General features: G+C 33.7%; 1 protein-coding gene across 2 annotated transcripts in view; it reads right to left on the bottom strand.

The window, feature by feature from the left end:
* LOC147075835 (monocarboxylate transporter 14) overlaps positions 1-25631 on the bottom strand; it is a 212382-nt gene that overhangs the window by 164837 nt on the left and 21914 nt on the right. The window contains exon 1 of one of the 2 annotated variants that reach the window (XM_085942156.1): positions 22171-22721. The exons of the other annotated variant lie outside the window; for it this stretch is intronic. Within the exon in view, the coding sequence (XP_085798282.1) occupies positions 22171-22239 (69 nt within the window). The 5' untranslated portion in view covers positions 22240-22721. Of the gene's footprint in view, positions 1-22170; positions 22722-25631 lie in introns of those variants that run through there. 2 annotated transcript variants of the gene reach the window in all.

Here is a 25631-nt window from a genome sequence, read left to right as displayed (position 1 = left end):
TTCATAAATTTAATTTTAAATATAATTTCTGTAAGTAAACAAGTAATTCTTCCGGTATCTGCAGCAATAATAAACGTTGTTATCCAATAATTTGTTTTAAAATTATTTAGATCTATGGTTCTTAAAGTTACCCACAAAATATGAATTCTAATGGATTCAAGCTCTGTATTATTCCATTTAAGTCGTTTTTTGCGACCCGGTTTTCGCCTTTCGGCATCTTCAGGCGCCGTGTACACTCACCAATGGTAAACACACACTGACAATGAACACTCTTTACTCTAGCTTATATAATAAATCAATACAATAAAGTAGGTAAAAACTCCATTACCTACCTTTCAAGTCAAAGGTCACAAAAATATAATAAACAAATTATGAATAGTTGAAGTGTCAGTAAAAAACCTACTTAGTAAAAACCTTATCTTATTAATAACGAAAGGCGAAACCCGGGTCGCAAAAAACGACTTAAAGGGAATAGTACACAGCTTGAATCCATTAGAATTTAAATTCAAATTCCATCAAGTACCTTCAGTCGATAGTATTAATATTACAAAATATAAAATTCTTTTCTTTTTTCTTTTGACCATGTCCAATCCTAATAGGATCATATGGGTCTCCATAGAGTGGAGGTTTGTATTAACAGATTTTGTTTTTACGAGAAATGGATGTCAGCCACTATGTGTACTTGCCAGACCTAGGGTTCAAACCTGAGACCATCGACACTATGGCCGGCGGTTAGGCCACGCGGCCATCGTGGGTGTCTAAATAAAATTATTTAGGGAAAGAACTACACAATTATAAATAAGACAGTAACCGTGCTTATTATCCTGAATATAGCAATACATGGATGTAAAATGTGGATTAGGGGAAAGGGCGACCATTTGGTCCACGAAGAAAATGAACCTTCTTTAGATTGACAGACCAACATGTTCATTTGACGAAAAATATACTCGGGCCGTCCAACCTGGTCGCCATAAACGTCAATTTTATTGCATTTTAAAAAATTACGGCGTCTTACTGCGGACGTGAAGATCTATTTAAATAGAATGTTCGTAAATTTTCAATTGGCTTTGTTTTATTGTTTGTATTACTTTTTAAATATTTTTATTGTTATTAGTTTCCCGCGCTCCTCTCTCTCATGTACACATTAAATAAGTCAAATTAAACTCAATCAAAACACACGTGTGACGACCTCAGTCTTGGGGAACTGCTCAGATACATTCACAGGCATAAGACGCTGATGCTTTACATCCAAACTTAATACGCTCGATTAAGACCGTGTGTGGTGCGGGAACGTTCGTTTGAAAGGTATATGATTGTGTAGTTCAGTAGCTCTATCAGACTCTATCTGGTTAAATACTATTTATGTTGCAAAATCATTGTTTTTGCAACATAAACATTATTTTTAATAGAAATTTATAATAAATAACAGTACAAATTACCTACAGTACGTTCAGAAGGGAGTTCTTTGAGACAACCTACTTAAAGTATTTATTATTTGTATAGATAAATGTGTACATCATATTTTAGTAGGATTATTGATGAAAATAATGATGTATAAATGTGTATATATTATAAATAACTTAAATAGGATGATTCAAATAACACCTCTGTAAAATATTTTAAATGTGAGTTAGAATAGTTCTGCATTCAGCTGTTTGTCACTGTATTTTTCAGGGTCCCGTGAATTTTTTTTCGGATTTAAGGGGCCGTAATACGAAAAAGTTTGAGAAACACAAAACTAACCTTTAGTTTCGACAACCTAGCAGAGTAATATGAAATCACTACCCCCCTAATGTGATATTTGTCACATCTTTTTTATATTTCCTTCGTTGACGTTAATTTAATATATTACCCGATTTTCCGATTTTTCCGACGGTCCTAAAGAGCCGTGGAAAATGTATTCGCAACAAATGCGGAGCAAATCACTTCTGTGACCTTACGCACAAGCATCTGGCTACTGTCCAAGAAATGCCCATCATGATAATCATTTTCCCACATATTTTATTATACTTCCGTGGCGGACGATGACGTCACAAGGCAGCGACTGTACAAAACCACGTTTCTTCCCCCAAACAAAACACGTGCTCTGTGCTTTGTGCTATGAAAATCTTTACTTTTTACTTCAGTGACTCCCAACCAGGTTCCGCGGAACTCTAGAATTACACGAGGCCGTATCCGGGTTCCGCGAAAATTAATCGAAAAGTCTCTGGAAAGCGTTTAAGCTAGTGGTATGCAAAGTATATACGCCCTAATCAATACCCAGAGAAAAAAATAATTAATGCAGTCATTTTCAATTTGGTCCGCTGATTCACGTGCATAATGATAGATGACCGGTGTTGCCAACTGTCATTCACAAAAATATGCCAAATAGGATAAGAAAATAAGATAGACGGCAGAAAAAATGCCAGATTTAATAAATATATCCATAAAATATTTTAAATTATGCCATTGATTAAACCATAGGTAGCTACATAATTTTAGATATTTTCTAAATACAAGAATATTTTTTATCGATTATTTTTCGGTATAGGCAGGGCTAAATTGAATTTTTATGAAAATAAATAAGTGTGACTGACAAAGTTTAGTGTGCACTATTTATATCGAATTTCAACAGCATACTAGCACCCTTCGCCACTGCTAGGTATACTATACGTAAGTATCTACATTGTTCAAACATTTCAGATAAAAACAATAATTACCAATTCATGCATAGCTTACTATTACAAACTCCAATTTTTTCCTTGAAGTATTTTTTTAAAATACGTACTGTAAACAATGACAGCACATGCATTGATTTGACGTAATTTAATAAAAAAAAACAACGTGTTACAAATGTTGGCTTGTCTAGTTAGGTGACAATTGAATATTGGTCGATATGGATTTTAACTAAGATAAAACGATTTCTATCAAAATGTTTGTGAAAATAATACGTCTTTTATTGATGGGAAAATAAACACATCCGACAATCAAGATTAATAATTCTATAATAACCATTATGTATTAACAACACTATAAAATATGTACTGATTTTTATTGTGTTATTGACCCAATGACATATTAAATGGACAACTCACTTCATACCGGCGCGCACGAGAAATTGTACATGAAAGTCATTCACAGATGTATAGGTAGATGTCACGTGACCATATGACGTATCCATTTCCATTATGCGATACAAGCTTCGAGAATTTATAGTAATATAACCTTTATTGTAATGGCATATTAGTGTCATGACTCATTGCGTTAGAAACAGATTCTCGGTTACTTACGACTTCTCGGAGATTAGACGCAAGTGAGCCCAGCGCATCACAGGCGACTGTCCAATGGTTTCTGTCATTCAATTGCATTGAATAAACATTATCTTAAAATGGCATTTTAGAAATAATAAATAATACTAACACATGAAAAGTGATATCCCATCTTTCTTGAAGTGTTTAGTAGATTTTTTTTACAATTTTTAACTAGGCACATTGGCATTTTGTAACACAATAATAATGGTGGAGTCGAAACCTGACAGTCAGAAATTTTGTATGGGCAGACCCAGCGGTGTCGCCAGACCGCTTGCAAGCAGAATGTTCATTTGAGCGTAGGATACCGATATTAAAATATGAATTTCGCCATCCGGCAGACCCGACACAAAGTGAGTGTCATTTTATTTTCTAGATGCTTCGTCCATAATAATGTCATTGTATTGACCATAAGACAATCAATATCAAGTAGCCACCAAATGTGACATTTGGAAATATATTATTTACGAATTTCAGTTGTTATATTATTGTTTATCCTTGTTTGAAGAAAAATTATTAACACTATGACATTATAAAAACAACAAACTAGTGGTTTATCAAAACAATAATCTCAATACATATATAATATATTATACCTAAGCTTACAATAGTATGCACGTACAGTGACGTGCCGTGGGAGTAGGCAGGTCATGCATTGCTTAGGCACGACTACAATCATTATAAATTTAGGAAGCAGTGACGGTTTTCTATGAAGCGCTCGATGCAGTCGCTTCGTTAAAAAGTACCACCCACGTACCTAAGGCATAAAGCCCACCAAAAAATCGTTCGGTGCGCTCACTACTGAGTAGGCCCCCTCCCACCCGCGCATTACCCTTCACCTATGTAATAAGGGGCTCAAGGAGCACAAAATAATTATTATTATCAGCGTCTCTCATAACAAAGCAATAAAAATATTATTAAATTTCTCAAGGCTTGTAATTAATATCGGACACACAATAACTTAACAAAGAGCTCACTGTTCTTAAATAATGGCTTCTCGCCTGTCGATCGACGACGCTTCGAGGAGCGTGATTTTGCTTGCCGTGTTCAATGAATGGACTACGTTGTATTTTCGTTAATTCGTATCGCTGAGAAGCGAAAAACGGTGACTCATGGGGCAGGCGGGCACAAGGCGTCGTCAAATCCAGTGTGCGCTGGCGTATTTGATTACGTTGTATTTTCGATGATTCACATAAAAAATGCGCGAGCGCCCCGCAAGCCTGCTTTAGTGGACTTTATGCCTAGAACCACCGCTGTTTGGGAGTAGGTTTCGTGGAAATACTCTAATCTTCAGTAGATTATAATATTATTGTGTACGTAATTTTTTCAAGATCTTTATTGCATTTGCAGTATCATAGTTACTTAGGTTAGGTGTGCAACCTAACAATTTTGCGTTAAAATTTAGACTAAAAATGAAAGGGGGCGGTAAAATCTGCCTAAGTGCGGCAATTCGCCTACTTTTGCCTGCCTGCTGTCATGGCGGCAACGCGTTTGTTTAAATATGTTGTCGGCTCTCCTTTTAGATGCGACTCATTTTCTTTTTCGCAATAAACCAAAAGTTCACTAATAATAATTTTAACATCACTCCTGATCATTTTACACATATTTTTTATTATAAAAGATTCAAATTGCATAAATTGATTGATCCATACACCACGGGAGCATAAAATGAAATGATAAATTTGGGGGCGTTCCTCATTTGAAAACGGAAGTACGATTAGCTGCACTGGAGGGGATTGTTGGTTCACAGTTTTAAGATGTGGACAAGAAGTTCTTGTTCGACAATAGGGACGTCTTTGTGTACATATTATGTTGTAAGACCTAAGTGAAATAATATGCAGTACCTACTATCTTTGTCTTGCTCGGTCGCTTAGCCAGTTTTCCCCTTCTTAATTGGCACACAAGTCAGACGATTTAGTCTTCGGTCCTTTACTCACGTGGTGCACCTAAAGTCCAACTTAAAGTCTTTGTTTCGATACGAGTGACTCCGAGTCAACCATGTTTCGTGATTGAGATGGGCAATGCCATTGACAACTAATTCAAGATTCATGGATTATTAAAAATAAAAAACACTTTTGATTATTATGTGTGATTATAATATATACGTGTTTCCACAAACTATTTACTAAAGAACCGATTCGATCGTTCTCCAAAGACATTATCAATTGAAATTGTAATAAAACTGTAGAAACATGTAAATAAAATATAATAATCTCACATAATTAAGAGTTTGTTATTCATTTTATAATACCATGTTTTTTCATAAAGTAATAACAGTGGGAAAAAATATAGTCAGTGTTTATATTGGCATTATCTGCATTTTTAATATTTACTTATGGATATAACCAATGCATCTAAAATAATATATAATAATAAATATTTAATTTTTTTGACAGATACGTACGATAATAGTGTGAAGTTTGTTGTAAATTAATCTGAAATACAGAATATCTTACTGATATAATCATTAATTTTAGTAGGTAGTCCATTTCAGCTTACTGCTTAACTCTCATATTATTATATTTATGCATTATCTTCTGGAAATTTCAACGTCTGTACATATTAAGTTTTTAATAAATTAACACACAGTCCCTTGCATGATTTTTTTGCATAGGGACCCAATATTTTTAGGGTCTAGTACGATTCGGCGCCGAGACAACTGGGCGCTACGCAATCGAATGAAATTCGAAAATAAATAGACGTGAACTATAGGTACCTACTTTCAAAATAGTATTATATTATTTAATACTTGGTGAGAAATTAAATATGCACACGTAAATAATAATTCAATTGTGCATAATATGTTTAAGTTCCAACGAGAAAAGAGTTCTTTTATTTTATATGAAGCGTCAGGCATAATAATTCTCAATTAGAAATTTAAAAAAATATATGTTATAGCAAAATCAATTAAAACTACTAAGAAGTAGATAGAAACATATTAATCTTCCTCGTCTATTCTCTGTACCAAATCGTAATGGACGTATATTTATTTCGTATGACAGTGCGGTGCCCATTTGTCTTGGCGTCCAAATTCCCAAGTGCCTATTTTTAGCTACGCAACTGGACTTTGCAACATAATATTGTGATAACTTACCATAAAATAAAATAATATATATTATATATTATAATAAACCAGTTTCCTTGATTATTTAATTTTAACTGCAAGGTGATACTAAATTTTAGTTGGTACCAGTGTATTCTTGAATAAATTTTGCATTAAGACACAATGAGTGACATAACACTGTTACTGCATATTATGACATTTATTTTAATTTGATTCCAATATGTAAATAGGTAGTTTCATTGTGTTTAGAAATGTCTAAAAATATTATTTGTGCGTAAAACTTCAAGAAAGCGCAGACGGCGTTGAACTGTATGCTAGGTACCTATTACAAATTCAAAAATAGAATCAGTTCGATGTTGCCGTGTGTGTGGGTTTATTTTAGTTATGATCATCAAACAGTATACCAAAATCGGCCACATAGGTATAACAAATAGGTAGGTAATAATTTCTCCTTTTTTAAATTATATTTCAATTAGTTTTCCTGTCGTATCAATTGCCATTGAAAAATATGATTGCATAATATAATACTGTATGGGTAATTTATGAACAACTATTCTTTAAGAACAGAATATTTAAATTATTTTTTGTGGGTAACTCTTAATAATTAATACCTCACCCCTATATCAACTGCCTGCGTTTTACACCAGGGAAACACAAAAATAATGGGAATCAGCACTCGATTCATTCAATCAATGATTTACCGAAAATATTAACGCAGTTATCTAATCTTATGTATATTTTATAAACATATATTTGTTAGATTTCTTATGGACTGTCTAGCTCAGATGGTCAAATTAATTTTTCAACGAAACGTAGCAATAATTTTAGGGATTTTATGAACCAGAATGGCGCTCCAGTGCGCTCCAGTCATTTTTACCCCTGTAAGGAAATGCATTATCTTCTGGGTGTGGTTGTAAAAAGGTGCGATTCTTAAGTGTGGATAAATACTGAATAAATTTAAACACGTGTTACATACTTACTACTATTATTTTACTGTGCCAGGTGCTCCGCGAGAATTCGTAAAATCTTACGAAAAAAATACAACTTGATACCATATAGGTAATAGGTTATTCACACGGTTTAACGTGGCCTATTCTAAAACCCTACAGTTTTTTTTTAATTTAGGTTAGATATTACGTCATAATTGTTAATGAAGTTGCGAAAGTTTTGCGTGGGGGGACATTTTTTGTAGTAACAAAAAATGAAGGAATAAACAATGAGGTATTTATTAAATGTCACCGCCTACTACGCACTGTCCATTATTTATTTTAAAATTAAATTTCACGTTAACGTTACAGGTACAACAAACCATTGATGCGCTTATTGCTGTTTTTGTTAATTCAACAAAATAAAAGAAATTCGATTAGCTTTGGACAATGTTGAAGATGCTCATATAGACCGTGTATCCAAATTGTAAGCAATAAATAATAATATAGGGAGTCTGTTGATATTTTTTTTTTCAAAATTGATAGTTACCTAATAACTAATAAAAACAGTAAATTCTCCACGCGTTTCTTCGGACGGCACAAATTTACCAGGGCACACAACTGAGGGACGAATACGACTAATATAACTTTTTGAAGTAGACTCCATGCTGGCGACAAAATTTTCGCCTGCGGCGCCGTATATCGTATACTTCATTATGTTGCATACTAGTTTTGACTAAACACAATAAGAGGTGACAATGTGTTGAGTGTAATTTGCATATTTCCTTTCTAAGCCAGTTAGGTAGGTGTTCCGCGAGATTTTAGAAAACGATTTAGTAAGGATTACGATATTTTAAAAAAAAAAAGTTTGGGAATCTATGGCAACTGGCCTTTGCATTTTGTTTGTTGCAAGGTGATTAGATAATACATAATCATTTATATGATTACATCTTTCCCAAAAATAAATAAGTATGTCAGTGTTTAAAATTTAATTATTTATTATCTTTAAGCCAACGATAGCAATGTTAGATATTAATCATAAAATAAGATATCCTACTATGCAATGAATATTATACCAAACAAATCTTGATGTGCAAAATAATATTATTGAGTGCAACCCTACCAATTTATATGGATAGCCACTAAAACATTTTTGGTACAAGTCTGTTTACTGGAAGCCAGGCGAGATCAGTGGCAATTTTCATAGCCGAATTCGGCAAAATTCATGAATTCAATAATGATAACCTAACCAACCTAACAAATAATTCAGTATATCGGCTAGTTTTAAAATTTGTTTGCCGCTGGCTTCCACTAAAAAGATAAGAACTCATTTTTATATATAATTCATAGTACATAATATAAACAATAACAAAGGTTACCCAGATAGATTAAAAATATAATTAATATAGTTTCATGATAATAATATCAATTAAATGTACCTATTATACTAAATACGAAAGTATTTACAGTAATAAAGATAAGAGAAATAGACTATTGATAGTCAAATCAAATTTATTTATTTTACATATAATGAACATAACAAATTATAAATCCAAAGCATTCACGACATGACATAAAATAAATGTTAATAATTTTTAAAAATAAAAATACAGAGAAGTGTGAGTTAATAATACAATAAGTAATTAAAATAAGAAAAGAAATAAAATAAAATAACAAAAATAACGAAATAAAAGTAGATGGAAGCACACAGAGTGAACTTTGATAGACCCTATCTTAAAAACTTATAAAACAACGTCCACCTAAATTCAATCTCGCGTAAGTGGAATATACCAATATCCGAAGCGATTTCATTAAACATGGTTATTGCCCTCCCAATTGGCATTACCGTGGGAGAACAAACAACGGATGCCCTCGATTCCTAAGGTAATTATCAGAGACATACAAGCCAACACCACCAAGAATGGCAGAGTTCACATTTACGCCGCGTATAAGTATGAAAAAATATGTAGCTAAGTAAAGATCCCTTCTAAATTTTAAGCTACAGTATGTAAGCATCCCTAAGAGAAATTCAGTCGGATAGAGCCACGGATAATATCCATACAGCCGAAAGTAAAGGAGTCTCAAAAATTTCTTTTGGACTCTCCACCATAAGGCCGTACTTCAACTGATGCGGGGCCCAAACGATAGACCCACTGTCAAGTCTGCTTCTAGTAAATCTTGATATACATTGATATACATATAACTTATGTTAAAATTACAGAGTGTTCAATAAACGTGTCACTAGACATGAAATCACAGAATAATTCTAGACAAGATTCATACAAGATTTGAGAATGTAACATTAATTATTACCATTGAACATACATAATAATAATAATATATCTGAGGTATTTTCCACTTATGTACATATTTTAAATTCGTATTCATATCGCATAAAAAACATTGAAAAAATTCCATCGATCCCTTGATCGGGATTACTAATCCCAAAAGCCCGAGATAGAAGTTCTATCTAACTAAGATACAACCCCTAATTAATAGGTATGTCATGTTTTACCTATACTATTAGGTATACAATGCAACTTGCCTACCTATTGTTGGTAAAGTTTTGATCTTAATTAGTAATATCGGCGAAATATGTACTCAATACACAACATTGGAATACTACTACAAATAGATGTTTTGTTTATATTATAAATATAGCTACTTACGTGTATTAAGGTTAGTTGAACAATCTCATACTATCGTAATAATATACAATTATTTTGTGCATAAAGCGAAATTATTGGTTTTGTAAACTACCTCCAAGATAAATAAAAACAAATTAAAAAGAGCCTTGAATCAGTTTTCCAATACCTAATACCTGTTGTTAGTTCAGAAAAAGCATGTAATAATATTTTGTGTAATGATTGACTATGTAACCGATTCGTAAAAAAAATATTTAATATAATATACCTATCTCTATGTCTTATATTATAATATATACTAGCACATAATATTATCAGGTGGCAATACCACCTGTTAACATTCTCAAACGTCCTATCTCTATCTCCCTCTCTCTCTCTCAAACGTGTACGCGTATGTTCTGTCTAAGGCCCGTTTCAGACGGGACACCGGTGTCACGCTCGTATATAATAAGGAGGCCTTTGTATTCGAATAAAGGGGCATTTGTATTATGTTTATGAACGCCCAGAGCTAATGAGTCAACGCATAATTTCGCGATATACATTAGAACATAAAACTGGCTGCGGTCATAAAAACATGTGTATCGGCGGCTTGAGAATGTAGCGGCCGACGGAAAAGTGTACCGGACACGCTTTGACTCATTAGCTCGAGGCGTTCATAAACATAATACAAAGGCCCTTTTATTCGAACACAAAGGCCTCCTTATTATATACGAGCGCGACACCGGTGTGTCGAGATGTCGCATTTGCATATAACCCCACTAACTTTCATAGAACATTTTCAAATGTCAAAATAGCTTTATTAATTTGTTGCCTGGCAACTGGTAAATATGACAAACTGATATTTGCTTCTTGTCGAGTGGGACCAAAGAAGGTTCTATCCTCAACATGCAACATCAATGGATTTCTCTGATTTTAACACGTCTTCTTTTTCCTGTGTTTGTTTATCCAGTACAAATCTTGCAATCGATTTTTAACTAACTTCCCGACTTTTAGAATATATCAGAGCAAGATGCCAATGCATTATTTTAATACTTTTAGCCATCTTTAAGTAGAATTGAATTCATTTTCAGTTAATTCTGTTTTGTATGAAAAGTTATTTCAGAAAAAATCCGTAATCCAATCCACTACTATTGGTTGCTATGGGGATGGTCCTAGCAACTAAATTATTAATATATACGTGCGTTAATATGGAAATCAAAATGACATTTCAGTATTCTATATTTGTTTGTTTGATGCAAAATAGCAAAAAAAAATGATTTCTAAATTATTAATACATAGAATTGTCAAGTTTATATGATTCAACAGAAAATTTAAAAACGTGGTATATAAAATGTTCTTTTTATCTTGTAATTATTTAAAATTTAGATTAGATACATTTTCATATGTTTTCTCTCATGCATTTACAGACAATTCACAATAAATATAATTATTTACCGTTATGAACTGCAATTATGATTACATAGATTTAGTATAATATGGCTGTTTTTTAGGAAAACATATCTACTCAATTCAAAATTCCGTAATGATTTTTATCAAAATACAGAAATAAATACATACGATATAAGATTAAAAATTAATACTTTTATAAAGCTTCTTAATTTCGTCAACTGATGATTTTTATCGTCAAAATAATCTGAATAATCAATCATGGTTTTATCTTAAAATATATATCTCACGAGAAATTTTCAGATTTCTGCATAACTGTTATCCTTAATCTCAATTTCAGGGCCACAATAAGCCCAAAAATGTTAATAAACAAACTCCGATAATGATCTTTTCATAGAGTATAACTAATCAGGGGTTTTAAAAGATTTTAGATAAAAGGGTTCTTGTCTGTTTAGTGAAAGCCAGTGGCAAATAAATTTTGAAAATAGCCGACATGCTGAATTCATGAATTTGGTCGAAATCGGCCATGAAAATTGCCGCTGTTCCCGCCTATAAATTTCCCATTAAAGTAATTTAAAATAAAACATAACATATTATAGTACTTACATCAATGCGAATTGTTATTTGTTTATTTGTTAAATGTTGCTTGTTTTAATGGGATGTTTAACTTAGTGCATAGGCGATTTTTTTCTGTTGCCAACTCTATTCAGAAGGTAGAATTAAATGATAATAGTTTCATTTGCATTACTTTTTCAGATATTTAGTGAGCGAGTCGAACAATGTTGCCGATTGTATGAGGTTGTCGTCTCAGCCACTACTCAATATTAAAAACAATTAATTAACAAACAAAATATATATACCTACTAATGATCGCATAAATAAATCCATTATGTTTGGGTAAAACTACGTACATAGTATATATAACTTTTCCATTCAATTGTACACAAATAAAATCAAATTCAGTAGGTACATACATTAATACATACACCTACATAAAAGCTATTCACAACTTTTAATTTTATTTTATTTAAAAACATGAAATTTATATTTGTCTTAACGAGAGTGGTTTTATATATTATGTAAATTCGATTTATAATAGCTTAATATTTACTACGACGAAGTCAAAGAGAAAAAAATGTTATCAAATGTTTTTAAATGTTCAATAATTTTTCCCATACAGCACAGACATAATGAAAAAATATGACTGTCAGAATATAATTCAATTAAGATAATTCCTAATAGGCGTAGTAACTCCCGGATGGCCCCTAAAATGGTTATCTACTAGTTCACTCGTATAATCAGCGCTCGAAATGGACCGGAATGCACCGGAGCACAGCTCTTGTTCGTGAAACCCCCGAGATTATCGCTCCGTCTCGTGTAAATATTCAACAGTGCATTCCAGTTCGAGAATTATTAAAAAATAATAAAATAATTTACTTTATGTATTTTTTTTAATTTTCGTGATATGAGTATAATGAGTCGTATTCATAGTAACAATATATGACGTGACGTAAACCTCGACAGTTACTCCATTTAACCACATAAACGTCGCAGATATATTTTCAAAATATTATACATACAACTATTACATAAATATGTAATTACTTTTGGAAAATTATCGATCGCTCCGGTTCGTAAAATCTTCCATTTTGAGCGCTGCATATAATATTTTGATTATCGGAGTTCATTGTACGAGTATGCAATATGCACATATATCATAGATATATAATACATATGGAAATACAGTACTTAGTAGGCATAATGCCATATCGTCGCTGAGGGGTCGTCGATCCCGGGAAAACAATGATCGTTAATTATTCACAGGGCAGCTCATACGAAAAGCGTTGTGGAAAATAACGTAGATATATTCAAAGACAAACTTCATAATATAGAATATAGATTGTATGACATTGCATGTTGAATGCAACTGGTTACTCCTCAATATACAAATGGTTTCTTGTATGTAAAATAAAATACAGACTTTTCAAATTGACTTGGAGGGTTCAACAATTTATTTATTGCAGGTAATATTTTCGTCTACATTATTGTTTGTGATTCAAAAATATAATTAAAAGAACAAGTTTTCAAAACACTGGGTTTTTAAGGCGATTAAAACTTCAGGAAATAGAGGACATGGAATTACACGGTTAGGGTTGTGGAAATTATTTTTTTAATCTGGACATATTATTGTAAAAATAATCATTGCAGGGCTGCGGGTTGCCAATCACTTATCTAGTGAGTGATTGAGACTGAACTTGATAGAGATCATCAGTTGTTTATTCTCCCAAGGTGCAGAACCAACCTGCCACTGGTAATGCCAATTGGGAAGGCGACAACTATGTTCAACGAAATTGCTTCGGGTGTTGATATATTCCACCTACGTGAGAATGAGTTTAGGTGGACGTTGTTTTATAAATTCTTAAAATACGGTCTGCTTAACTCATCCGGTGTACTTCCTTGTATCTATCTAATTTATCTACTCATATATCTCCTTTTTTATGTAATACTGTTACCTATATTTATATATCTTTTTTCGTAAATGTCATGTTGTGAACGTCTTAAACTTATAATTTGTAATGTCCACAATATGTTAAAAATAAATAAATTGAAATTAAATTGAAATATCTTATTTTATATAAAGAATCCTTAAATCATATTTTGTATATTCAATATTGCATAAAAAGCATCAAAAATACCAAGGAGGTCTTAAATTTTGAACAATCCTGATGCCATCTATGATTCACGCGTAGTAATTTTTAAATAACAACTATAGTTGCCATAGAAATTTCATCCGCGGGGATATAAAGGATCGCAGTTATAATTGGTTGGAGCGCGAAAGGTTAAACCTTCCTTCACTACTTCGTGTAAAAAATAGATTATCTACTAGAAAATTTTACACATTTGAAATAGGAAGGACGGCAAGTTTTATTAATATGGGGCGTACCTAACCTAACCTAACCTAACCGTTAGATCATTTGGATGAAAAAATATAATAATTTTCTACGTACTCGCATCGCACTCGGCATGAAAAATATGATTTTTTCTGTGGTTATTTTCAACAGCGTTAAAAAGGTAAATTTTACGAACCGGAGCGCTCGTATTTTATAAAAGTGTGTTGGATATTTTATTATATAGCATATCTGGCTCAGACGGTGAAATTAATATTTTCTCGACAGGGAGCGATAATTTTGGGGATTTTATGAACCGGAGCGGCACTTCGGTGCGCTCCGGTCCATTTCAAGCCCTGATTTTCAAGCTAAGTATTTATTTTCAATTAAATAGTGCTACATTTTTAAATCTTAAATAAAATAAATAATTAAAACACCTCTAGTTGTTAAACCCTGTTATTTGTAGTATTAATAATCATTATATTATAGATTAGAATAGTCGAAGATAATATATATTTTTCTTTATGACATTGATTAACAAAATGATTGCATATAAATATAATTATGATAATATTATGTAGGTATTGGTATGAATTTAGTTAGTTATATAAGAAAAGCAAATTTTAATTTAGTTGGTACGCCGATGACGGGTTATATTGACATAATGAAAAAAGTAACGGATCTCACATTGAAAAAACAATTTGTGAGTTTTGTCAGACGCGAAACGCAAACACACGTCCACTGTTTCAGAGAATTGCTGTCCGCTACTACCCCTACTCTATACTGTGGCATTTCGCGCAATCATCAATGGGAATATTTTTTGTTTTATTTAATAATAATTAATAACCATGTCATTGCTTTTCCGAAAGAGGTAGTTGTTAATAATTTTGAACAATCGCAAACAGCCAGGCTTTGATAAAAACACATAAATATTGTATACTCATCGGGATCGAACACAGAACTCTCGGGTGGAAGGCCAGCGCATTACGCACTGCACCACTAGAGCCGCCTTCAATGGGAATATTACTATACATAGTGAGGTGAAGGTAAAATCAATATTGATTTTATTTTAGTATACATATATATTTAATTTGACAGTCATACTTATTTGTTTTCATTGAACGAAGAATACAATTTGCAGATGATGCTGGATAATCGATAAAAAATATTCTTCTATCTATAAATTTAATATCTAAAATTAAGTATGATTTAATTCTATTAATTTAAATAATTTATAGATAAACAATTATTTTTTGACTATTGTTTTGAGACTTTGAAACTTTGTCAGTCAAGCGTATTTAGTTTTCATTGCACTAAGAATACATAAATACATATTGCAGATGGCATTGAATATCTAAAATTATGCCATTAAATCATACATAAGTTTATAGATAAATGAATATTTTTTTATTATTATCTACTATGACTTGGATTAGGCAGGGTTTAATTGAATTTTAATAACTAACAAGCACTACCTATCTACACATTGTAGTCTTAGTTCAATGAAAACAAATACGTTCGACTGACAAAGTTTAGTGTGCACTATTTATGTCAGATCTTAACAGCCTACCTCCACCTCTCGCCACTCATATACTTACATATGAAAACATAAGCTTACGAAAAGTATCAGTTCGCGTGTGCTCAACATCTTGTAAAAATACAATATTAAAAACGTGATTCTAACTTTCAGACCAAATAGTTTGGAAATATCGAGGAATGTTGAAATTCTTCGCTGCTGCTTCCTTAGAAAGTATAGACATAGAATGAGGGGCCGGGCGAACAAAGACGCGCCAAGCGGGGTGCAAACACCCGGGCGGCAGGATTCATGGGGCGACAAACGTCCGAAAATAAATATTTTTTTATTGATTGCTTTGTAACGTGAAGTTTTGAAAACAGTTATAGCTATTGAGATCCAAAAAAATGACAGTTTGATACAATCTGATATATAATATTTATGATTTTACCGAGGTTTTGACTGCGACTCGCTGTCATATCGTCTCTTCTCAACTGGAAGAGGATTCGCCGATCAGGCCCTTACTCCAATTCTAAAATTTCACCGAGCTCTTCCGATCTACCCACCGTCAGGACCAGTGGCGCACCCAGGGGGGGAGCCAAGGGGCCCTGGCACCCCCCAAAAAAGAAAATTATCAGAATGATTTTAAACATTGGAAAGCCAATAAACTATACCTTTGAGCTTAGACAAATAAAAACACGGCAAAAAAATGATTTGTAATAATTCTCCAGCACCCTTTTTAGAAAAATTTCTTAGATTTTAATTTCTAACACAAAAATTTCGAAACACTAATTTCAAGTTTTTTTAGAAACCCAATCCCTAATGGAACTGTCAAAAAATTCTCGGTGTCCACCCGAATACCGGAGTGGTGTAGGTCATGGCTGGGGAGGGCTGAAAGGGCTCTAGCCTGAGGGCCCGGGCTGTGGGGGGCCCGGCGTGTCGGGTTGACCAGATAAGTGAGATAAACACACATCATAAATTAGCTTTAATAATAAAAAAAAGTCGCCTGCGGCGCTATTATACTTCATGGCCATGAATATTTTCAATTACTTATATAATTGTGCAATATATTTTTTGATTATTATGTGTCGATACTCGACAGTTCCATTATTAAAGTAGATGTATTAAAAATCGCCAATAATTCACTGTATAAGTACCTACCCTTAATTTGAACTAAAACACAATATGAAAAACGTTAATGTAGTGTTTCACACTGCCTTTAATCTTAGCGGTAGGTAGGGGGACTCCAAATATCCTAGCCTGAAGGCCCGTTTCGGGATGTGGGGACCATGGTGTAGGTACACCGAGTGCAATAGACAAAAGACCGATAAACGAGAAATTAGGCTGTGAAGAAGAAAAAGAGCCTATAGGACTAATTTACATTCTCTTCCTTGGGCCCCCCCCAATATTAAATCCTGGGTGCGCCACTGGTCAGGACACCTTTCAATTTATCGACAATATCAAAGATATCCGCAATTCACAGATGTACTCAGTATCGTTCATATTATTTACGGTATTATACTGTCATATATAGGTACAATGTCATCTAAAACACCACATTCATCGCAGAACTGCGAATCGCTTCATCCCATAACGACATCATATATTTTACCCATTGTGTGTCCCGTTCTTAAGGGCCTGCTGAAGAGCCCGCCGTTCAAATATAATTTAGTATAAAAAGGACCTCGGCGTCGTAACTACGTCAATTTAAATCGATCTTTTCGCAAAAATCACTAATCATCGGAGATTTTATTTCAAGAAATATTATTATTATTACTGATAATTTCTGCCGCGCGGAGAATTATTATTATTTTATGAACACCTGCTAGATGAAGCCGATCAGAAAACAGGGCTGTCAAAATAATATTAAGCATTCATATTTTTTAAATGTTAATTTCATCATGGTTTTTAATCAAACCTGTGCAAGTACGTACTGATAACTTGGGTGGATTTTGTAGCAAACATACTATTGATATATATACGGGTATATTATTATTATAACCCAATTCAAATTGAACATAGGTTGATACTCAAATACTATTATAGTATGTTTATGATTTCGAGAAAATAATACGATGGTATAATTAATCCATATCAATTATTTGAAAACATTACATTCGCACTTTGCACAAAATTACAAACACAATCGAAGTTTGCCGCACACGTACAGACCACGTGATATTTGTTTACGCAAAATCGTCGCTTTTCAAAATGGCGAATTTGATTACCAGATTTTACTGCGATGAATCAGTATGTTCCTTTTTGTCTTTTTTTATTCGTAGGTTTGTTTACTATGTACACCGAGAAATTTCCATTTATAAACTCGGAAACGATTTTTACAGAAGAGTTTTGGAATATAATGCAACCAAAACTGGAAAAAATTCTATCATGGGTGTTGACTTCCTGAATTAGCTAACCCCAGGTATATGCCACTACGTGAACCACACTGGATATTAAGCCATTTCCACACTGGCAACAAGTTGCTGGCAACCTCATTAAATTTTACGATACTTACCATAATTGCTTAAGAAATTTTACAATAATTATCGTAAAATCTAACGAGGTTGCCAGCAAATTAACTTGTTGCCAGTGTGGACCCGGCATTAGATGCACAAAACTTAAATAATATATATTATAAATAAAAATTTAAAATTATAAATATATATTATGATTTATGTCTTCGACAGCCCTGATGAAATGAATGTGAAATATGAGTCGGATCAGTCACAGAGCAAATTTATTAACACAAACAACTTTGACACGACCTTTTTATATTAACTAGTAGACCAGATATTATGGACCACATGTTAAAAAATCATATTTTCAATTCTCAAGGCCAATTCTGTAGAACGTCCTCTTGAGTGAAACGGCAAATAATTTTCAACTGTATGTAGAACGAAGCGCCGTTGTAGGCCGCGTTGTCATTCGGAGAGCGATAGTCGAGGCGTCTGCACGTCGATTCGTTTTGTCATGGCGTCAGATGAAAATATTCTTAAATCGTGTAAAGATGACTAAAAAACTTTACGTATGTACTTAAAAAAGAAAACATGTCAATGAATATACTATTATTATTACGAATATAATAATAAACATAACATAAAAAGGACGGAGGTTGAACTTTTATGACAAATTATATTTCGTTCGGCTTCCGTCATTCGCACCCGCGACCCGCATTCCCCATGCCTCAGCTGAGGTATAGCCTTAACCTCAGTATCAGCTTATGCTCATTTCTCTCCATAAAACGAACGTGATCTGATATTCAAAGCGTAATTTATTGTTGGAGCGAAGATCAAGAAATGCTTCTACCAATTCTCTGGGCTCTTCTGGCACATCCCCAACCCCCATCTAACCCAACCCGAGTGATAGTATATAAACATTGTAAAATAATATTTAAATGTAACTTCATATTTATTGAGCTTGCGTTATCCCCACGATTTTCATATATACCCCAATTTACCTGTTCCTCGACCATTGATTTAGACTTAGTAACTTACTCCCCATCATCATCATTATCAGGGGCGCAACAACCCGGTGTGGGTCTTGGCCTCCTCCAACAGCTCCCTCCACCTGTCCCTATCCAGTGTACCCCCAGAATACGGCAGTCACTGGCAGCTCCAACAAGCGAATCTTTGGCCTCCCTCTTCTTCTACGTCTTATTGGATTGCTGGACATCACTCTCTTTGCCGGTTAACTGTCATTCATACGATTCACATGACCTAGCCATCGCAGTCTCCCAATCTTAATTGATTGAACTGCGCTGCAATCTTCGTACAGCCCGGAGAGCTCAGCATTAGGTACATCTTCTCCTCCAATTGGTGCCATCCCTGATCGGTCCATATATACGGCGGAGAATTTTTCTTTCAAAGATGTTCAGGGCTCGTTCATTTCGAAGATTTAATGTCCAGGTTTCCGGTGCGTAGGTGAGCACTGGCTTTACAGGTGTCTTGTAAAGAGTGCTTTTAGTTCGGCGAGATAGTATGCGGGACTTAAAATGTCTTAACAAGCCAACGTAGCATTTATTCGCAGACATGATTCTCTTATTGATTTCTTCTGTAATATCATTATGTCGAGTTAAAAGAGATCCAAGGTATATGAAACTGTCGACCGTATCAAACTTGTATGCACCAATATCTAACTTTGGTGCGACTTCTCGTGGTGTGACATAGACAGGCATGTATTTAGTTTTTGTCACCTGTATATGTTTTGTTAAAAAATATTATTCCTTATTGCCTCAATTAAAAAAATCTATTTAAAAAATATAAAAAAAAATGTTACTGTATCAGCGTGTATACTCTGTGTATTTTGCTTGTTTGTTTGCATTCATACAGTACCGGTTTATTAAGAAGCCAGACGTTTACGCATCTGCCAGATTCGAGATTAGACGAAAGCATGGCCGGGGGATTATTACTCAACTTGCGAGAGAAAATAAATATTTACTAAAAGAATTGAGCATAGATTTCATGCGAATAGACTCAACAGAAACTAACCTACTCACTTCCTCGATTCCTGGAATTTATAGTATGTGTCGTAGCACCAGGGACGGATTGGAGACCTGAGCATGGCCCTAGAGTTTTCCTAGTAAATCGGCAATACACACAATTATACATTTATATGTAGGTATTAGGTTCGCGCAATCCCAGCACAATTTCACAAGTCCCGGTATAGAAAATATTTCAATCTCTGGATCTCGGAATTAGTTTTACTTATATAACTTTTAACAAACAAAATAGATCTTTTGTTAACAAAGGAATTGGTACTAATATAATTTATTTAAATTCGCTATTTACAAAATAGACGAAATATGGAATAATTGAGAAATATTATATTATACGATATTACGGTATCGGAAAATGTGCATACCTAACTACAAGTGCACATTTGTGTTTTCAAATACTTCAGGCTATACTTCAGCTGAGGCATGGTCTAAAACGATCGTGACTACGCGACGCGCAGATTGTGCAAACGACACGTGACGAACAAAGCATAATTTGTCATAAAAAATCAATATGCGTCCATTTAATGTTATTTTCATTATTATTTAAGTAATAATAATAATATATTTATTGACATATTTTGTTTTTCGAGTAAATACGTAACGTTTTTTAGTCATCTTTAGACGATTTAAGAATTAATGCCTCCGATGCCATCACAAAACAAATTGACGTGCTCACAGGTCGACTATCGCTCTCCGACTGGCAATAGGCAACGCATGCGAAATTACGTCCCACCTATTGCTGAAAATTATTTGCCGTTTCACTGAAGTATGCTCTTATGAAATTTAATGTAGGTATGTGCATAATATGCGAAGTCAGCTCATAAACAATGAGTAAAATAAAGCAATATACCCGGTCATGTCCGATCCTAATAAGATTATATGGGCCTCCACAGAGAGGAGGTTTGTATTACCAGATTTTGTTTTTACGAGAAATGGATGTCAGCCATTTGCTCAACCTATCGGGTTCATACTTTGACTTATTCACAAACAAACAATATGTGTACTTGCCAGATCCAGCATTCGAACCTGGAACTCATGACGCTATAGATCGGCCATCGTGTGGGTCTATTCTATACTTATCGACCGCTAAAGTGATAAAGTAATAAATAGTATCAAACTTAGGGTAGGTTTGTATCAAAGTATTAGCACTTATTATACTTATAACAATTACAATAAAAACCAACATATTGTAATTGTTACAATAAGTGCTAATATTTTGATACAAACCTACCCTAAGTTTGATAATACTTATCACTTTAGCGGTCGATAAGTATAGACCCACTGGGGCAATATACCCACTCATCTACAACGATGCATTAATCATTGTAAGTATAAGATTATTTTAAAATGCATCTTAATTCTGATATATTTTAATCTGAGATAGCGAAAGATTTTACCCTCGCTAGATTTATGGTTTATTTTATTTAAACTTAAAAGTCATCGGATATCCCTACGAAAGACCGTTGATAGTTTAAATATTAGATATTAATAATTATATTCACACATTTAACCGCATATGAAAATAATAAAAGGTTAGTAATCAAAATAAATATAATATTTATACTAAGTAAGTCTAGCCCTAGGGCACTGTATTAAGGGTTGTTTACCCAAAGGATATAATCGATAATTTTATTCCCCGTAGTGGTAGTTATTAGCCACTACCGTTTAGGTACCTTTACAGTTTACTGATTTTTTTTATAAGGGAAAACACCGCATACTCCACCGTTTAAATCGAAAGTGTCACACACCCTCTGGGCTGTCAGACGGGCATGACAGACATAAAATAATTATGACATAGATAATATGTTTAAATAAAACTGTGTATATTATTTTGGTATTAACTAACATAGCGTGTACGTATTGTATGTAGTTAATTAAATGTTTGTTTTATTAAATAAAATATGATATTGTGTAGAATGAAATATGACGTTTGTATAAAATATCAAAATTAGGCAATTATCCTTACCCTCGTAATTTTTGGTACTCTACCTATCTTGGAACCGGATGGCACCGTTGTAAGGGATGATTTTGACATTTTAAAATATTATTTTTAAATCACAGAACAGATATTTAAAGAATGTCTTACAAAAGAACTTAGCAAATCATTTTTTAAATGGTACACTACTTATATTGTAAATTAAACGATAAATCACTAGTCACTGTGTGTAATGATTTGTTTTGAACACAAATAATATTATAAAAAACAGTCTAAAGCACCAGTTCTACATAATATCACAGTCTAGATTTCCCCCATGAATCTCGAATTAAATATAACACAAAAATACGGCTATAATCTGTCCATAACCCTCTCCGATTGTATATTTCGCTGTACTGGCATCATCTGCATGATATTTTCAACTAAACAGGGTGCTATTAACACACCCTTATTACTATGAAAGGTAATAATCGTGAGCGATTAAAATTATTGTTCGTCGCGGATGACAACTAGAAAACGGGCTATGGCGGACTGAAATGTCGAACGACGCGCGCGCACCAAGCCAAGTTCTGGCAAAGACTAAAATGAAAATAACACATTGAAAATGCGCGCGAAAATAATCCGTATCCACATGATTTCAAAACATTACGCGGGCCCAGTGTTGCCAATAAACATAATAATATGCTAGAAATGATAAAGAAATATTATATTATGCTAGATGGCAGAAAAAATGTTAGATTTACTAAAAATTTAAAAATAAAATATATTGACGGGGAATTAATTGTTTCGCAAAATACATTCAGAAAAAAATCACATACAAAGCTTTGTCATCGTTTAATTGTAAAATAACGTACCTGCGTTTGATTTAATTTAATGGTAATATATATTAGGTACATATAAGAGGTCAGCATATTGTTTTGAAGCAAATGGTGTAATAATGACTATTGTTTGAAAAATTTTAGCTGTCTGTGGTAACAAAAACGCTAAATTTAGCTCCATACGCCAGACACGTATTATACAAAGATGCCTATTTTTATTTGGCTACTGAAAAAAATTGTTTTATAATATAAGGACAAACGAAACCGAATGTGACTCGATGTGTTATTCGTTGAATAATTAATTAATTTATTTAAGAAAATAAAACATTATGGACATAACAAATCAAAATTAAAAACGTTCACAACATAAGATTTACATTATAACAAAAATATTACCCTCACAAGAGAGATGAAGAAAAAATGAAATTTCAAAAAACAAAATACACAGCACGTCACTTAAAATGTTTATTCTTTGGGGAGCGTATTGATGTCTTGCAGCCCTCGATATAGGTGCCTGAAAATTATTAAACTAGGTTTATTATGATGGGCCAAAGGTTAGTATGACTTCAGTTGGATACGCCTGATGCCAGATCAGATGTGCTTCCATTCGAAATTCTGACTATGTCGACTATCCATGATAGCTCTGCCAACAAATCCTACCTCTAACCTCTCCGGTAGGTTCCTGAAAACAGGTCCATTCTGGCTACGGGATGGAAAACCCCTACAGAAAACCAGAGCATGTTCACTGGCCCTGAGGTGGCAGCCCTACCAGTGAACTCGGGTGCTGTGTGTTGATCACCTTCACACCGTAAAACCCTCCTAAACTTCCCATCATGACCCCGCCTGAATTCGGTGCAGATCTGACATGGCGGGAGGCGCAAGAGTTGACGCTGAACCGAGGGAAGTGGCGCGAACTTGCGCTTGTACTTATGCTCCAACGCTGGGGTGCGAAAGGGTGAGGTTTATTGTCACCGGATATTCACAGATCATATTTTTCAATTTGTAAAAGGTTGTAAGAAGTTTATGATCAGGTGTTCCCCCCATTTAACCGATGTAGAAAATGGGGCGGTAGGGATACCTATTCTTTTTTTATGGATTTACTTGATTTTACGGTAACGGGAAAAAAGCGTATGAATTACATGAGAGGTCATACTGACAAAAACATTCCAGTCGGCAATTGGCGATCACTCAATGGACAGAGACCACAAATTTGATATTGTACTTAATCAACTTAGCGAATATTAACCATCGTACTTAGCAGTGAATGAGTTAGTTATCTCATTCACTGCTGAACAGTTAATTACCACAACTCGGTCAGTGCTAAAAACACGCCTAGCGTGTAGCAATTAGCATGATAATTAAATGTGGTAATTAACTGGTCAGCAGTGAATGTATATGTATCTAATGACCACACGCCAGGCGTTTTTTGAGCACTGAATATGTTAAATAAGGAATATTTTTCACGATTGATAAAAGATCGAAATCCATAGGAACAATGACAATTTTAATAGGTACGATCGGCTACGTTTAAAAACGTAATGACGTCACTTTCAATAAAATCCAATATTCGATCTGATAATTTCTTTTATTTACTAACTACCCTTTTCAAATTCAAAACTTACCTCCACGTATTATTGTGAAATTCATAAATTGCAGTTTGTTATTAGTTATGATATAAATTAATATACTTTTTTTTGGGGGCGATGAAAAGAATTTTTTTGAAAGGGGGCGTGAGTCATGTGAAAAACATGTGATGGTCTAACTAAACCCTGCCGCATAATTCTAAACTTGAAACTTGGCCTTAATTAATATCATTTAGTGGCGGCTCTCGTGGTGCAGTGCGTAAGGCGCTTGCCTTCCACCCGAGAGTTCCTGGGTTCGATTCCCGGTCAAGACAACACAATATTTATGTGTTTTTCTCAAAGCCTGGGTGTTTGTGATTGTTCAAAATTACTAACAACCACCTTGTACGAAAAAGCAAGGATATGGTTATTAATGATTCTAAAAAAAAAAAAAATATCATTTAGTATGCGGCGGTTTCTATCTCAGTGCGGCACAGACAAATAAATTCATGATGCCATTTGCAAAACTTGCTACCTACACAATATAAAAATACAATGAAATATGTCTAATATAATCATTAGCCTTTATAATTTTTTTCAGTTTCACTGAATTTCTGTAAATTACGTTTTTCTTCTACCATTTTTTTATGTCCAAGGTATAGATCTACCATCATAAATTGGCATTTCAGCGAGGGCGCTAGTATGACATTGAGAATATTACCATAACTAACAAAAAAATGGTAATTTATAATTTTTTATTGGTAGTAGATTTCTGTACAAATATTATGCAATCCATAATTCGAGAAACATGTTGTAAAATTAAATGGCATTTGTAACAAATTTATCCTCGATAGACAATTTTAGTTTCAAATTCGATCGGCTGCCAACTTACGATGGTAGATCTTTAGTGACTTCTTTTATAAGTAAATCACAATTTCCGCTTTAAACGTTGGAAAGCGTTTTAACCAACCGACGGGACTTGAACCCGGAATATAGTAACATCAGTGCAGCTCGTCACCACTACTCTAAAATGTATACTGATAAAATTTAAACCTTCAACTAACTCAATAAGTATAGTAAATTGCCAGTATAAATAAAATTCCTTCGCCGC

This window comes from Rhyacophila brunnea, unplaced genomic scaffold (genome assembly GCF_057557595.1).
Source record: "Rhyacophila brunnea isolate RB1 unplaced genomic scaffold, BYU_Rbru_1.0 scaffold_14, whole genome shotgun sequence".
Taxonomy (NCBI): domain Eukaryota; kingdom Metazoa; phylum Arthropoda; class Insecta; order Trichoptera; family Rhyacophilidae; genus Rhyacophila; species Rhyacophila brunnea.
Note: the sequence above shows the minus strand (reverse complement) of the source record. Positions and strands in the feature narration are given on the sequence as shown.